Here is a 14867-nt window from a genome sequence, read left to right as displayed (position 1 = left end):
GTCTGAGGATACAGCTCAGTGGGAGAGTACTTCCCTAACATGTGCGGGGGCCTGGGTTCACACCAGAAAGGTGTGTTTCATATTGATACTTACTATGCTCTAACCATGGCAAATTATTTTTTAAAAAAAGTAGCTAACAGAATAACAAAGTTCATCACGTGCATACAATTTACCTTGAAAAAAAAAAACAACAAACAATTGCTAAGGGATTTGTTTCCCCCACACCGCAGTGGTCATACAACACTGCCACTGTGGTTACTGCGCAGACAAGAGTTAGCTTTTGTTCTTGGAGTATTGCGTGCTCATGGGGAAATTCTGTTGGATTTCATTGTTATGCAAGGTCAGGCCATACAGCCAGCAGATTGAAATGGGAGAGGGTTCTCTATGTGCAAATCCACCTTGGACCTTCTTTTTTATGTTTGTTAATTTTTAATTATTTGAGAGCGACAGACAGAGAGAAGGAGGCAGAGAGAGAGAAAATGGGCGTGCCAGGGCTTCCAGCCACTGCAAACAAATTCCTGGGGAATCGAGCCTTGAACCGGGGTCCTTAGGCTTCACAGGCAAGTGCTTAACCACTAAGCCATCTCTCCAGCCCCCGCCTTGGACCTTCTTAAACAGCTGTCTCACTGGCTTGCTTCCTCACCTTGAGGACGGACAAATACATACTGCAGGACACAACTAGGCATGATTTAGGAATGTTCCATGTTCCCTGAATTTTCTCAATGCTTTCCCTTTTTGAACCTGTTGTTCATTCTTTCTTCTCCTGGCAACACGATTAGACGATGTCAACTATGTTACTAAGTCACATGTGGTGAAAATGAACCTTGATGAGTCAAGAGATCAGGCCCTCGTGAGGTGAGGTTTTGTAGCATCTGGCTCGTCCACCACATCATGTGGATCTTGCCAATTTGAATCTGCACTGTGGACTGAAACAGCCACGGTAAATAATTCCCGGATGGCCTTGCTAGCTGGTGTGAATATCCCAGCATGCCCCAGCATGGGATATAGGATAATCTTTTGGTTAACTTTAGTTCTGGTCCTATCAAGTCTTTGTGTTACTTATCTATTTATTTGGGTGGTGGAGAGAATGGGTACACCAGGGCCTCTAGCCACTGCAAACGAACTACAAATGCATGCACCTTCTAGTGCATCTGGCTATTGTGGGTACTGGGGAATCAAACCTGAGTCCTAAGCTTTGCAGGCAAACACCTTAACTGCTGAGTGATCCCTCTAGCCCCCTATATATTCTTAGACAGACTAGTGTCAAGTGTAATCCTGGATATTCTTATAAGGCCAATGTTTAATTGAGCTTGATACCCATAGCAGCCATGCAACACTGCTTTTAGTGATGCGGGGAACAAAAATCAAAACGTAATAAAAAGTTCTATTTCTCCCCAGTTTTGCATTGGTAAAATGTGATCATTATCACAAGCCTCAGTGGGGTGGGTGGAGCTATACTCGTTCACACCAACGGACGACAGTGTGACTTCAGCAAATTTACTTTTGGTCATGATTTAAAAAAAAAAATTCAGACTCTCCTGACTAGTTGAGATCATCTTTCGCACACACTTCATAGCACTGTCCGTGCAGTGTTGGAGATCTGACAATATGTTGACTGGCCGTGACACACAGCGGCTTTCAGGATAAGCATCACCTAGACTACAGGTTTGCCCACTAGCCTGTGTACTCACTGACAATAAAAGATGCCACTCTCTTTCATTTCATTGTGATATCACTCGTGTCTATAACAAATTAACCAGAAGTATAAAGTCTGTTACCAACAGGTGGACTCTGCTCTCACCACATGTTTGCCTAGAGTCTCTATCATTGCCTATAGGTCCCAAAATGTATTTTCATTAGAAATTACCAGGCTCAGTCCTGGAAAAGACTATTGAGGCAACAAAGACAAACTCGGGGTACAGTTTCCCAATGTAAGTTTAGACCTGAGCAAGTGTGCCAGCGGATTTAAAAGTCAGGATCTCTGTGGCTCAAGAGTGAGTGGCTTTGTGAGAGTCAAATGCTAGGGTAAGAAATAGGACTTTATGCCGGGTGTGATGGCGCAAGCCTTTAATCCCAGCACTTGGGAGGCAGAGGTAGGAGGATCACCATGAGTTCGAGGCCACCCTGAGACTACATAGAGAATTCCAGCTCAGCCCATGCTAAGTGAGACCCTACCTCGAAAACCCCAAAAAGAAAAAAAAAATAGGACTTTACAAAGATGAGGAAACATTTATAACTGTAGTTATTTGTTATAAAATACTATGAGTATGATTTTTTTGTTTGTTTGTTTCTCAAGGTAGGGTCTCACTCTAGCCCAGGCTGATCTGGAATTCACTATGGAGTCTCAGGATGGCCTCAAACTCATGGTGATCCTCCTATCTCTGCCTCCCGAGTGCTGGGATTAAAGGTGTGCGCTACCACACCTGGCATGATTTTTGGTGTATATGTGTGGTGTGTATATGTATATGTGTGTGTGGGGGGGCAAATATCAACATGGTGTGTTGTCATTCACTCTCCACTTTATTCTTTGAGACATGGTCTCTACTAACCATGGAGCTCACATTTAGACTAGTTTAACCAGGAACCCTCCTGTTTCTGCCTTGTCGGTGCTGGGATTAGAGACATGTGCCGCTGTGCCTGGCTTTCACTTGGATGCCAGGGATCCAGCTTAGGTCATCATACCTGCACAGGTGCAAACAGCACTTTGCCAACTATGCCATTTCTCTACCTCTGGGTGTGATTTTTAATGGTTTATGTTGTAAGAACACAATAATGATTAAGTTGATGCCAATTAGAATGAATATTCTCTCAATATAATCTGAATCAATGGCCTATAACATTACATAGGTTTAGCTATATCATATATCCATACCAAACATGGGAACTCATTCTTATTTCAGGTCCTTTGTCAACTGACCTTGCAAAGTTATGGAAAGAATAATCTTGTGCACTTCATATTATCCAATTTCAGGCACATATATCTGCATGAGAATATTTCTTTACATAGGCAAAATGCACACATCAAATACTAGGGACATGTTAACTTTCTTTTGTGTTTACATAAAGAAGAAAACTATCTCTTAAAAAAAAAGATCAGTTTTACAAAGCCACGAATACAAACTAATTAGTCCTAGGTGAATTTAAGGACAATGTCTATAATAAGTGACACTCAGAGATGTGCTTTTAAAGTACGTTAAGCTTTGTCTTTTGTTAATAGCTGCTGAATTATACGTATTCAAAGTCAAACTCATCTACAATGAAATCTTGTTTAAAAAACATACCAATGACAAAGGCCATGTAGGTGGCTGAAGGAAATAAGGTGCAGAAATGATTGTCTCTAAAGTGCCAGTAACACCATCAGATATTGTATGTGGAACCTTTCCAGGAGTCATATTCATTCATTCATTCCTTTTTTTTTTTTTCTTTTGAGGCAAGGTCTTGCTCGAGCCCAGGCTGACCTGGAATTCACTATGTACTCTCAGGCTGGCCTCGAACTCACAGCGATGCCCCTATCTCTCCTTCTAAGTGTTGGGATTAAAGGCGTGCACCACCACATCTGGCAGATTCCTTCATTTTTTTCATGGTGATGCAGCTATTTGTAAAAGCTCAATAAAAATTGATACGGAATTAATCTTCCTTTCAAGTTAAGTATAATTAAAGCAACTTAGTAGCCATAATGATGGAAAAAGAATTTTAAAAATATTTTATTTATTTATTTATTTGAGGAAGGGGACAGAGAAAGAGAGTGAAAGAGCAAAAGAGAGAGACAGAAAGAGAGAGAGAGAGAGAGAGAGAGAGAGAGAGAGAGAGAGAGAGAGAGAGAGAGATTGAGAGGGAATGGGCACGCCAGGGATTCCAGCGAGTGCAAATGAACTCCAGACGCGTGCGCCCCCTTGTGCATCTGGGTAATGTGGGTCCTGGGGAATCAAGCCTCACACTGGGGTCCTTAGGCTTCACAGGCAAGCACTTAACCACTAAGCCACCTCTCCAGCCCTGAGAACTGTTTTAAGAAGGATCAATGTGACTTATGTCATGGAAATAGAGGGCCTTCTAAGTGTGAAATAAAGAGCTATTATAAACAATTACACCAAATCAGCAGATTAAAAACAATACTCCTCCCAGGCTGACTGGCCATCTGATCATAAGGAATATTGCTAAGTGTCAAAACAAGCAGGAACTTGAGCACCAAACCAGGGCTACATGTGCCAAGGCAGCAGGTGTTCTTCCAGCCAGTCCAGATAGAACTGGAAGGAAGATCTGCAAACGCCAAGCATCCTACTTGAGGCCCGATGTGCACTAGGAATAGCACCGTGCACTACCCACCCAGAGAACAGCTTTCTCTTTCGGAGCTTTCACAAATTACATTCTAATAATAAAACTTTTGACAGGTGCTCTAACTTGAAAAAGGGGGCTTGTTTATGATGGCTTTTCAGAATATGTTTCAGTTGTATAAAGTTCGATTTCTTCATAAAAAATACTCTCCAGTTTTTCTCAGATCTGACAGTCTTGGATCTGATATAAATTCTCAGCAAGTGATGAAAATGAAAGCTAGCTAATGATAAACTTCTAACTCCTTTCCAATCCAGGCTTCTGTCATCCCTATTCCAACCTGAAGACATGTCCTCGGAACACTTGGAACTCTCCTCCAGCACAGCACGCAGGCTCAGAGCAGACTCCAGGGGCTTCGAGTGCTACTCTCCATAGGAATTTCTAACACTGTCATAAACATAATAAACACCACGGAGACCGCTGTGCAAGTATTGAAATTTGTTCCTGATACATGATGAGAAGAAGTTGACTATTGCGGGTTAATCTGGGTTGCCTCATAAGATATGTCTAAAAATCCCAATTCCTTGTGAATTTGACCTCACGTTGGCTGTATAGTCTTTGCAGATCTTAGGATAAAATCACTCTGGACTTAGGCTGTGCTTTGTCCTTAGAAAGAGGAGGGAAAACATGAGATATACTGACATAGAGGGTAAAGGCATATGAAGATGGAGGCAGTGATACGTTAAGCCAAAGACAGCAGGAAGAATTCCTCCCTGGAGCATTCAGAGAGAGTTTTGTCTTGACACCTTTATCTTTTAAAAAAAATTAATTTATTTTTATTAAGCAGAAACTTTGTATGGATACATCATGTGTTGGTATCATCAGTTCCCTCTTCCCTGCTCCCATTGCACTGAGGGCGCTCCTTAGTGGGATTTCTGGTACTCACCATGGGGGTGGGGGCTATGGGTTGTAAGAGCATCAGTCTGTCATTGTGTGATGGGGCAATGCCTCTGGATATTCCCTCCCACCCCGTGGCTCTTCCGTTCCTTCCACACCCTCTTCCGCAAACTTCCCTGAGCCGTGGTGGGTGTGCTTTAAGTCTGCTTTACTGTTTCACTCTCAGCAGCTTCTGCATTTCTGCTTCGGTGCTTGTTGCGTATCCTCAGTGTCTGTCGCCATCACCCTGGTGCAGGCTGTCAGGCTGGCAGTGGAAGCAGCGCTCTTGCTCATCTCACCCCGAGTCCTCTACAGTTTCACCCGGGCCCTGGCTGCTGTGCTAGGCCAACTCGATCTTTGAGTGAATGAATTTTGGAAGATTTAGGCCTCTTTGTGTAGGATAATTTGCTAAAGCAATTCTAGGAAAACCATTTATCCTCTGTACCAATTTCAAGTAATCACATTGAACGGAATCACTATTATCAGACAGATCCATAGTTTGCTCTTATTTTTCTAATAGTACAAATAGCCAGGTTTGGTTATTACATTCAAAACCTGAGAGATGATAATATAGAAGTCTGCTCAAAAATGTATTTCCTGAAAAGCCCAACTTACTTAAAATACAAATGACATTTTTGTAATAACTAGACATGACAATTTCAGAGGGCTTCCAGGTAAAATGATACCCGATCAAATTTCTTATGAACCACAAATATTTTTAGTACTGGTATGCCTGAGTATTGAGATAGGTTGTAGATTAATAAAAGATAAGGCAATATTCATATGAAATTTAAATTTAGCTCAGCATATTGTCTTTACACTTCACTAAACCTGGACCCTATAATTAGATGCGTGAGATTGCATAGCTCACTCAGAGTCACAGAACTAATGAAATGAGGAACTTGTATTTCAAATTATGTGTGTCAGACCACAAAGATCGTACACACTACTGTTCATTAGGCTGCCTAATGAGGAGACAGAAAACCCCCCCGAGAAGGTAGCACTATTTCAAGAAGCCATATGGTTATTTTGGAAAACATAAAAATGAAATAATGACAGCCAGCTCTGACTGCCAAGCCTGCCTCGGTGTCTACAACTCAGGTTGTTTTCTTACTTAAATATCTCTTTTTATCTCCACCCAATAAACACTTCACAGATGCAAACATAAAACAAATGGAGGTGACTAGAATGGTTATCATTCCAGAGTCTTTAGTATCTTCTTCCCTACAAAGCAGCATTTCTGTAATGACCAGCCTCCCCCATTCTCCTGAAACTTGTCTCAGTCTTCTTCTTTTTATTTTCTTTTTTTTTTTTTTTGGTTTTTCGTGGTAGGGTCTCACTCTGGCCCAGGCTGCTCTGGAATGCACTCTGTAGTCTCAGGGTGGCCCCAAACTTGCAGCGATCCAAGTGCTGGGATTAAAGGCGTGTGCCACCACACTTGGCTTTGTTTCAGTCTTCCGAATGATATTTTTACAGAGGGTAGGTAACTTGCTATTATAAGAATGTCAGTAGTGTGGATATGATAAAATCCAGACTCACAACTGTAGAGACATAGAAAATTGTGGAACAAGGGCTGGAGAGATGGCTTAGTGGTTAAGGCACTTGCCTGCAAAGCCAAAGGACACAGGTTCCAATCCTCAGGACCCACGTAAGCCAGATGCAGAAGGAGGCGCATGTACCTGGAGTTCCTTTGCAGTGGCTGGAGACCCTGGTGTGTCCATTTTCTCTCTCTCCTTCTCCCTCTCCCTTCCTCCCTCTCTCACATAAATAAATAAACAAATGCTGTCTCAAATAAATAAATAAGCAAAAGTAAAATATATTTAAAAAACGAAAGTTGTGGAACAAGGGAATTTATATTTAAATATGTGTTTAATATGTTTTATTTATCAAAGAAAGGGGAAGAATATCGTACATGATATACATGTATTAAAATATCATAGTAAAACCCACCATTTTATACAATGAATATGTACTAATACACTTTAAAACAAGGAGGAAGACTACACACACACACACACACACACACACACACACACACACACACACACTGCCTAAAAGTTAGGGGCTGCTCAACACAGATAAGCTCTGCAGCTGTTTCCTCCTGATGAGGTTGCTCTTCTGCATGATATCAATGCCACAGGAACAGTGGGTGGTCCTTGGGGCGTGTTATCCCAGGCATATGATGTGTGCATTTGCATCATTTGTGAGGTTAACTTCGATCACACGGTCAAGATGGTCCCCTCCACATCTGTCCACAGCCGAGTTTCTACTTTTCCCCTTTATATGCCGCCTATTTTTTTTTTTAAATAGAAAAATACTTCGAAATGCTCTGCTTCACATCATAGCTTTGCCCATATGATTTTAGTAACCACTACTCCTGCCTAGGGTGGCTGGGACTGCAGCGTTGGTGAAAGTGTCATTTTCCATGAGCATCTTACATGACACCCCGCGATTCTGCCACAAGGAAAAGCTGTGCTCCTCTCCCACTTACTCGTTTATTCAATGATTTATTTAGTAGCATGAACTCATAGATGTTTGTTTTATCCCTCGTGTTATAATACATTATTGGCATTATTTATATTGTTGCTGCAATTGTCCCTGTTTTAGTCATTAGAGGTTTCTTTAAAGTTGGCTCTTGTGTTGTTTTGACATTCTGCCATCCATTTTTTGAGCATTTCCATATTTTCTGTCAATGCAAAAGGTTCTAGGCTCATCGTGTATTTTCCCCAAGGCAAGTCTGAAATCAACCTGATCATCTGTATTATGGAAATTGCATATGTATTAGAATCAAAGTGGGCTGACTGCCTCTTTGTCATTGCCTCTGCCATTGCTTCTAGGTTCTTATAGCAGACAGATGTAGAAAGTACACACAAACACATTTTTAAATATATACGGACATGTTAAAAACTATCAGTTCAAGTTGATTCATGTAATGGGCTCATTCTAGCCTTACTCTCTCTCTTGATCTATCATCTATCTATCTTCTATCTAATATATGTATTTAATCTTTAATAATTCTAATATATTTAAATATTGTATATATATTTCTTTTTTCTGGTGGGAGGAGATACACAGAAAGCCATCTTTCTGGAAGCCTGGATATTTTTTTTTTTTTTTTATTTGAGAGCGACAGACACGGAGAGAAAGGCAGATAGAGGGAGAGAGAGAGAACGGGCGCGCCAGGGCTTCCAGCCACTGCAAACGAACTCCAGACGCGTGCGCCCCTTGTGCATCTGGCTAACGTGGGACCTGGGGAACCGAGCCTCGAACCGGGGTCCTTAGGCTTCACAGGCAAGCGCTTAACCGCTAAGCCATCTCTTCAGCCCCCTTCTAGGGTTTTAATTCCTGCAGTTTTAGCAGTATGCAAAGGCTTCTCTCCAGGCTATTGGGGATCTATTCCTAATCCTGCCTCTAGCCTGGATTTAAGTAACCCTTATATAGCCCACCTTTGTGCATTAGAAGATTGCCTGGGGATTTGGAATCTGGGTAACAAAGAGAGTTTTCTTTATGTCTTGTTTCTCATCCTGGCTGCAAAGATACGTCCCATCCATCAGGAGGAGGCTATTACCAGTCCAAACAAGTTTCAGGCAGTTTACTTGTCTGGAATCTTCAGTGTATTTTCCTTACATTTATGTGCATTATATGTGGTGCACACCCATGCATGTATATGTGTTCATATGTGTGCATGTGCACATGTGTGTGTGCAGATTCACGTTATGTGCATGCATATGAATCTGGAGACCATAGCTGATTTTGTGTCTTCCTCAATTGTGTCCTACTTTATCCTTTGTGATAGGGTTGTTTTCTGAGCCGAGACTTAGACTAACTTGCCACTGAGCTCCGAACATTTTCTATGTCTGCCTCCAAAGTGTTGAAATTACAGGTAAATATCAACATACCTAATACTGAATGTGGGAATTGGGGATTTGAACTCAAGTCCTTCCATGGTAAAGATTTTACCTGTTGAGCTATCTCCCCAGCAAGTCCTGATGATATTAGTCTCAGATTCTACAATTTAAACATTTAACTGAGCAAATCTAGATAATTTTTTTAAGTGAGAATATACCAAAAACTGACTTCTGACATAGTGTTATAGTTATCTGTGCGTGGCTGGGACAAAACACCCAACCAGAAGCAGTTTATTGGGGGAAAGGGTTTTCTGAGATAGGGTCTCACTCAAAACCAGGCTGACCAGGGATTCACTATGGAGTCTCAGGGTGGCCTCGAACTCACGGTGATCCTCCTACTGCTGCCTCCTGAGTTCTGGGATTAAAGGCGTGCACCACCACGCCCAACCCTAGGTTTATGGTTTTGAGGGAAAGTTCTATCATGGTATAGCAGATGCGAAGCTGAGCATCACATCTTGCACAGCAGCTGGGAGGCAGCAGCAAGAATGAGCTGAGCTCTGGAAAGGAGAGCATGGGCTGTAACGCCACAAGGCCTGTCTCCCAAGCAACACACCTCCTTCACTAAGGCTCCACCGCCCCAATTGCCATCACCTGGGAACTGAGTATGAGGGTTAATCACAAACACATGAGGCTATGTGGGATATCTCATATTCAAACTACCATCCACTGCTTCAAATACATCCCTCCCCTATGAAGCCACTTGTGTCAGCATTGAGTCTGATCTGCCGGTGGTTTAGTCAGAACCCTGCTTTGTGTGATGGAGCTTGCATCCAAACCCCTTTCTCTATGCCAGAGGGGTCAAGACCTATCAAAGTGCATTTTTTAAAAATTTATTTATTTGAGAGCGACAGACACAGGGAGAAAGACAGATAGAGGGAGAGAGAGAGAATGGGTGCGCCAGGGCTTCTAGCCACTGCAAACGAACTCCAGACGCGTGCGCCCCCTTGTGCATCTGGCTAACGTGGGACCTGGGGAATCGAGCCTTGAACCAGGGTCCTTAGGCTTCATAGGCAAGCACTTAACCGCTAAGCCATCTCTCCAGCCCCAAAGTGCATTTTTAAATCCACAACTTCAAAAAGTTATAGTGAAGTATTTTTTTTTAACTTAAGCAATCCTATGGAAAACAAAATTTGTCACAAGCCCATAGAAACACTATTAGATGATATTGTTAACTTTTTTACCTCCTCGATCCCGGGCAGCTAAACTTTGACCCCTTCTTAATGTGATGTCCAGCTGGTACATTCCGGGGTCAGCCAAAGGGACATCTGCATTACTGGTTCCAGCAGTATTTATTTTCTGGAAAATAAGAAATATATAAAATATTAAGCTTATTACCTCTGTTCTAACTTCTCCAGTGGGAATGGAGATCAATGGAGGAAGCATATGTAGTTTAAAATAAATTATGAGTGTCAGTGAAATATATCATCTTGTGATTTTACCCAAGCTCAAATCACCCAGTTCTCTGAAAAAATTAAGATTCATAAAATCCTTTAGATGTAAAAGCACGTCAGTTATAAAAATGTCCTATTTTAAAAGTTTATGGTTCAGCTAATAAAATATGAAAAACATTTCCTACAAAAGACTCTACATAATTCCTTTAAGAAAAATTAACATAGGAATAGTGTGCAGTAAACATACAATCAACAAGAAATGGAAAATAAAGGTGTGCAAAAGAAGTTCACATCAACATAACTGAAAATTAATATGAAATAATTTATTCAAGTGACTATACTGACTCATTAACTTATGCAAAAGATCTACTGATGGATCAAACATTTCTATTTCATACCAACATAAAATACAATATCATTATATGGAAATAAATTCTCACAGAATTTGTAAAAATCAATTTCTCAATGGGACTAAAATTCTAATGGTGTTTTCTAAAAGCACATCATCTATTTTCTGAAATTTTTAGCAGGGCTACCTAGTGGAATATTTTCAACAGCAATATTCAGTAAAAACTGTACAGTTGATATTCTATAGCTTCTGTTACCATATAAGGTACATAGTAGGAAAGCTTACTTTCGTCTCATGCTTGAGGTTATCTTAAATTCTTAGAATTATTTTTCTGGACTTAAAAAGTAATCTTTTACTTTAAAGCATGCATAGATAAGATAGAGTGGTATGCTAACAAGAGTCTGGTGTCCTAGTTCCATAATTCACATGAAATGTGACTATAAAGCAGCATCAAGCAGTTTTTATTGAGGGCTGGAGAGTTAGTAGCTAAGACACTTGCCTGCAAAGCCAAAGGACCCAGGTTCAATTCCCCAGGACCCACGTAAACCAGACACACAAGGTGGTGCATGCATCTGGTGCACCCATATTCCTCTCCCTCTCTCAAATAAATAATTCAATAAACAAAATATTTTAAAAAGAAGTCGTTATTGAGCCATAACTCATAACCAGAAATTCACCCCTTAATTGATTCAGTATTTTTTTCAAGTTTTTTAAGCTCAAGATAAGAAACTTTCCTTTCAGAGCAATTAGTACTTAAAACAAGGAAGAGCACAAGGATGAGGTTGACTGACATCTGAACTCACCATGTCTCCTTTGGCAACACTACAAAGAGTTCATTCTGCTCTGAAGGCCTTTGTTTCTATGAGTCCCCTAGTCAGTCATGCTGGGATTTGCTGAGGCATCACTTCTTCACTTGCCTTCCACTCCCATCCCCAAACTGCCAAGCCCACCCACCCTATTTCTCTATTACATCTCCCAGCTGTCTTTTTCTTTTAATTCCTACTAACACTATGGGGCATGTAGACCTTAAAATAACAGAGGAATGAAAAGTGAAACTCAATCAAGTTTCTCAAAGTGCTGTGATTCACAATTTTAATAATTTGAGGTATATCCTTTTGCACTTTTGAATGCCTTACACAAACCAACATGTTCAAATATATTGATTAATACATTCTTTGTCAGGTTTTAAAGAACATTGATCAACTCTCAAATGTACAATTCAGCATTTTTATCATGCTAGGTAGTCACCACTGCTATATATTAGGTCTCTGAACTTTTCCCTCTTATAACTGAAAATATTTTTAAAGTTTTTTGTTTATTTTTATTTATTTATTTGAGAGTGGCAGAGAGAAAGAGGGAGAGAAAGAGAAAGAGAGAGAGAGAGAGAGAGAGGGACGGAGGGAGGGAGAATGGATGCGCCAGGGCTTTGAGCCATGTAAACGAACTTTAGACGCGTGCACCCCCTTGTGCATCTGGCTAACATGGGTCCTGGGGAATTGAGCCTTGAACTGGGGTCCTTAGGCTTCACAGGCAAGTGCTTAACTGCTAAGCCATCTCTCCAGCCCTTATAGCTGAAAGTTTTTATCCTCTGACCACCATCTCCCTTTTTTCCTTCAACCCTGTACCTGATAACCATTTTTTTTCAGTTGTTTTTGGAACATTATGTCCCCAGTGTGGTAATAAAAATGCCCTCAACTACTTTCCTATTGGTGTATATTTGTTTTGGCTTCAATGTTTGTCACTAAAAGGATTGGTGATTTTAGTTCTTTATGGGATGAATTTTTCCATAAAAGGTTTATATAATTCTCCTGTCAAATGGGTGAAATCATACCTATTTACTATACTCTAGTTAGCTAATGTTACTAATTATTCTATCTTTTCAGGTTTCATGAGTAAAATGTAATATTTTTTTTGTTCAACATATGTGTCCAGAACCATGGAAAAGGGTCACTAAAAACAACATAAAGGATGAGAAAGTCAGACCTGTTTCCTGGTCCCTCAGAAGACATCAACATAGAGAGAAAATAATTAAGGACTTCTGAATGACTTCTCAATGAACATTCTGTATGCAGCATAATTAATAGGTAAGAATTAAATCTGATGCAGAAGACATTTGCTGACACACGATGGTATTCTAAAGCTTGCTCTGTGCTATGTATGTGCACGCATGCATCTGTGTGTCTGCCTCCAAGTAAGTAAACAAACTGATAAGTAGTAAGTTTAAACAACTTTATTACTTTTGGAAAGATGGAATACAATGGACAGAAAAGGAGGAATTTTCTACCTACCCCGGATCTCCCTCCAGTGTTTTGAGAAGCTTCGGAAGGCAGACAAATTAAACACTCAGGCATCTGTGATTTCTGTGGTCTCCATTATTCTGTTAAGCATTTCTCACAACTCACAGTGCATAGTTTTCCGAGTTCCTTGCTCTGTGTTTTAAGACATGCATTTTTACTTTGTGTGTTGGAAAGGAATTTCCAAAGATAATATTAACTCCATTAAAATGTCAACTGTTTTAGAATTTAACAGTTAGCTAAGACATAACTTTACTAGACTTTTGTTTATTGGGTATATTCATTGCCTCCTTCACAAATTTCATTTATACCTCTTGTTCGCTTTTTAAAAATTTTTTTTTTTAAATTTATTTATTTGAGTATGACAGACACAGAGAGAAAGATAGAGGGAGAGAGAGAATGGGCGCGCCAGGGCTTCCAGCCTCTGCAAACGAACTCTAGACGCGTGCACCCCCTTGTGCATCTGGCTAACATGGGTCCTGGGGAACCGAGCCTCGAACCGGGGTCCTTAGGCTTCACAGGCAAGCGCTTAACCGCTAAGCCATCTCTCCAGCCCTTGTTCGCTTTTTTATTCTGTCATCTTTTTACAAATGACATGTAGCAATGGCGTATATCCCGCAATGCAACCACAAATGCTCCTTCCCACATATATCTTCCATCTTTGATCTTTGTACATGATATTTGGCCATCAAATTATTGAGTAGTTAAAGCTATTCTGTTACTTTGCTAACTTCTGCATTTCCTATATTCATGAATGTGCTTATACGTTGTAATGAGGCATTTCCAGTTCCATTCTCTAAGTCAGGCCTAGCCCTCTAAAGTGACCTTTGACCCTTGTCTTTCACAAATTCTGGGCCACTTTTCTTCAGAGAATAGAAATTTTGAGTCTATAATTCCTGTTTTCATCTGTTCTTCTTTACCAGGTCTGCCTTCACTCTCCTGGTTTTTTTCCTGACTATTCTTCAAGGATCATTTCATTAATATTTAAAAACATATTTATTTATGTGTGTGTATGAGACAGAGAGAGAGAGAATGTGCATGCCAGTGCATGCCAGGGCCTCTAGCTACTGAAAACAAACTTCAGACTCATGTTCCTCCCTGTGCATCAGGTACAAGGGGGTACTAGGGAACTGGATCTAGGTCCTTAGGCTTGCAGGCAAGCACCTTAACCACTAAGCAATCTCTCCAGCTTTCATTAATATTTTTTAACCATTTCCAAATTCTGTCAAAAATGTTATTTTAGACACCAAAGTCTTAAAATTGGGGATTGCAGTGTTAAAGGATAATATTGAATATGAGGAGGCTTACAGATATGTCTTTAAAGACTTATGATGTAGCTAGATAGAAACATATGTGAAGTCTGTGACAAAGTTAGCTCAGTCACAAGCAGTTCTTTCTCTTCTTCTGTGACATCGAATCTGGTTTGGTATCTTTTTTCATGAGAAGCTAAATATGCCTTAGGAACCTTTCCCAAAGTGCTACTTCAGTCAGCACTTACAACTGATCCAAATCAGTGTTGAAAATGAAATCCTGTCCACTGAGGCACTATATAAAAAGAAAGAGTTCAATATAATGGAGGTGCTAAGCCACTAGGAGAACAAGACAGATCAATCATTACGAGAGGAGAATCTGAGGCGGCCTCACAGGCATGACAGGAACAGGGCCTGAATGTATGGGTTGAATTTTGACCGGGGAAGATTTGGAAGAAGAGAGCATTAAA

The 14867-nt window shown here is 40.5% G+C and overlaps 1 protein-coding gene across 9 annotated transcripts in view; it reads right to left on the bottom strand.

Moving 5' to 3' along the window:
• Mctp1 (multiple C2 and transmembrane domain containing 1) overlaps positions 1-14867 on the bottom strand; it is a 427275-nt gene that overhangs the window by 311922 nt on the left and 100486 nt on the right. For all 9 annotated transcript variants that reach the window (XM_045134043.1, XM_045134044.1, XM_045134041.1 and 6 more), the window contains exon 2: positions 10295-10409. In XM_045134043.1, the coding sequence (XP_044989978.1) occupies positions 10295-10355 (61 nt within the window). In that variant the 5' untranslated portion in view covers positions 10356-10409. The remainder of the gene's footprint in view (positions 1-10294; positions 10410-14867) is intronic.

Source organism: Jaculus jaculus, chromosome 14 (assembly GCF_020740685.1).
Source record: "Jaculus jaculus isolate mJacJac1 chromosome 14, mJacJac1.mat.Y.cur, whole genome shotgun sequence".
NCBI lineage: Eukaryota > Metazoa > Chordata > Mammalia > Rodentia > Dipodidae > Jaculus > Jaculus jaculus.
The sequence above is the reverse complement of the archived record's forward strand: the minus strand, read 5'-3'. Positions and strand labels throughout refer to the sequence as shown.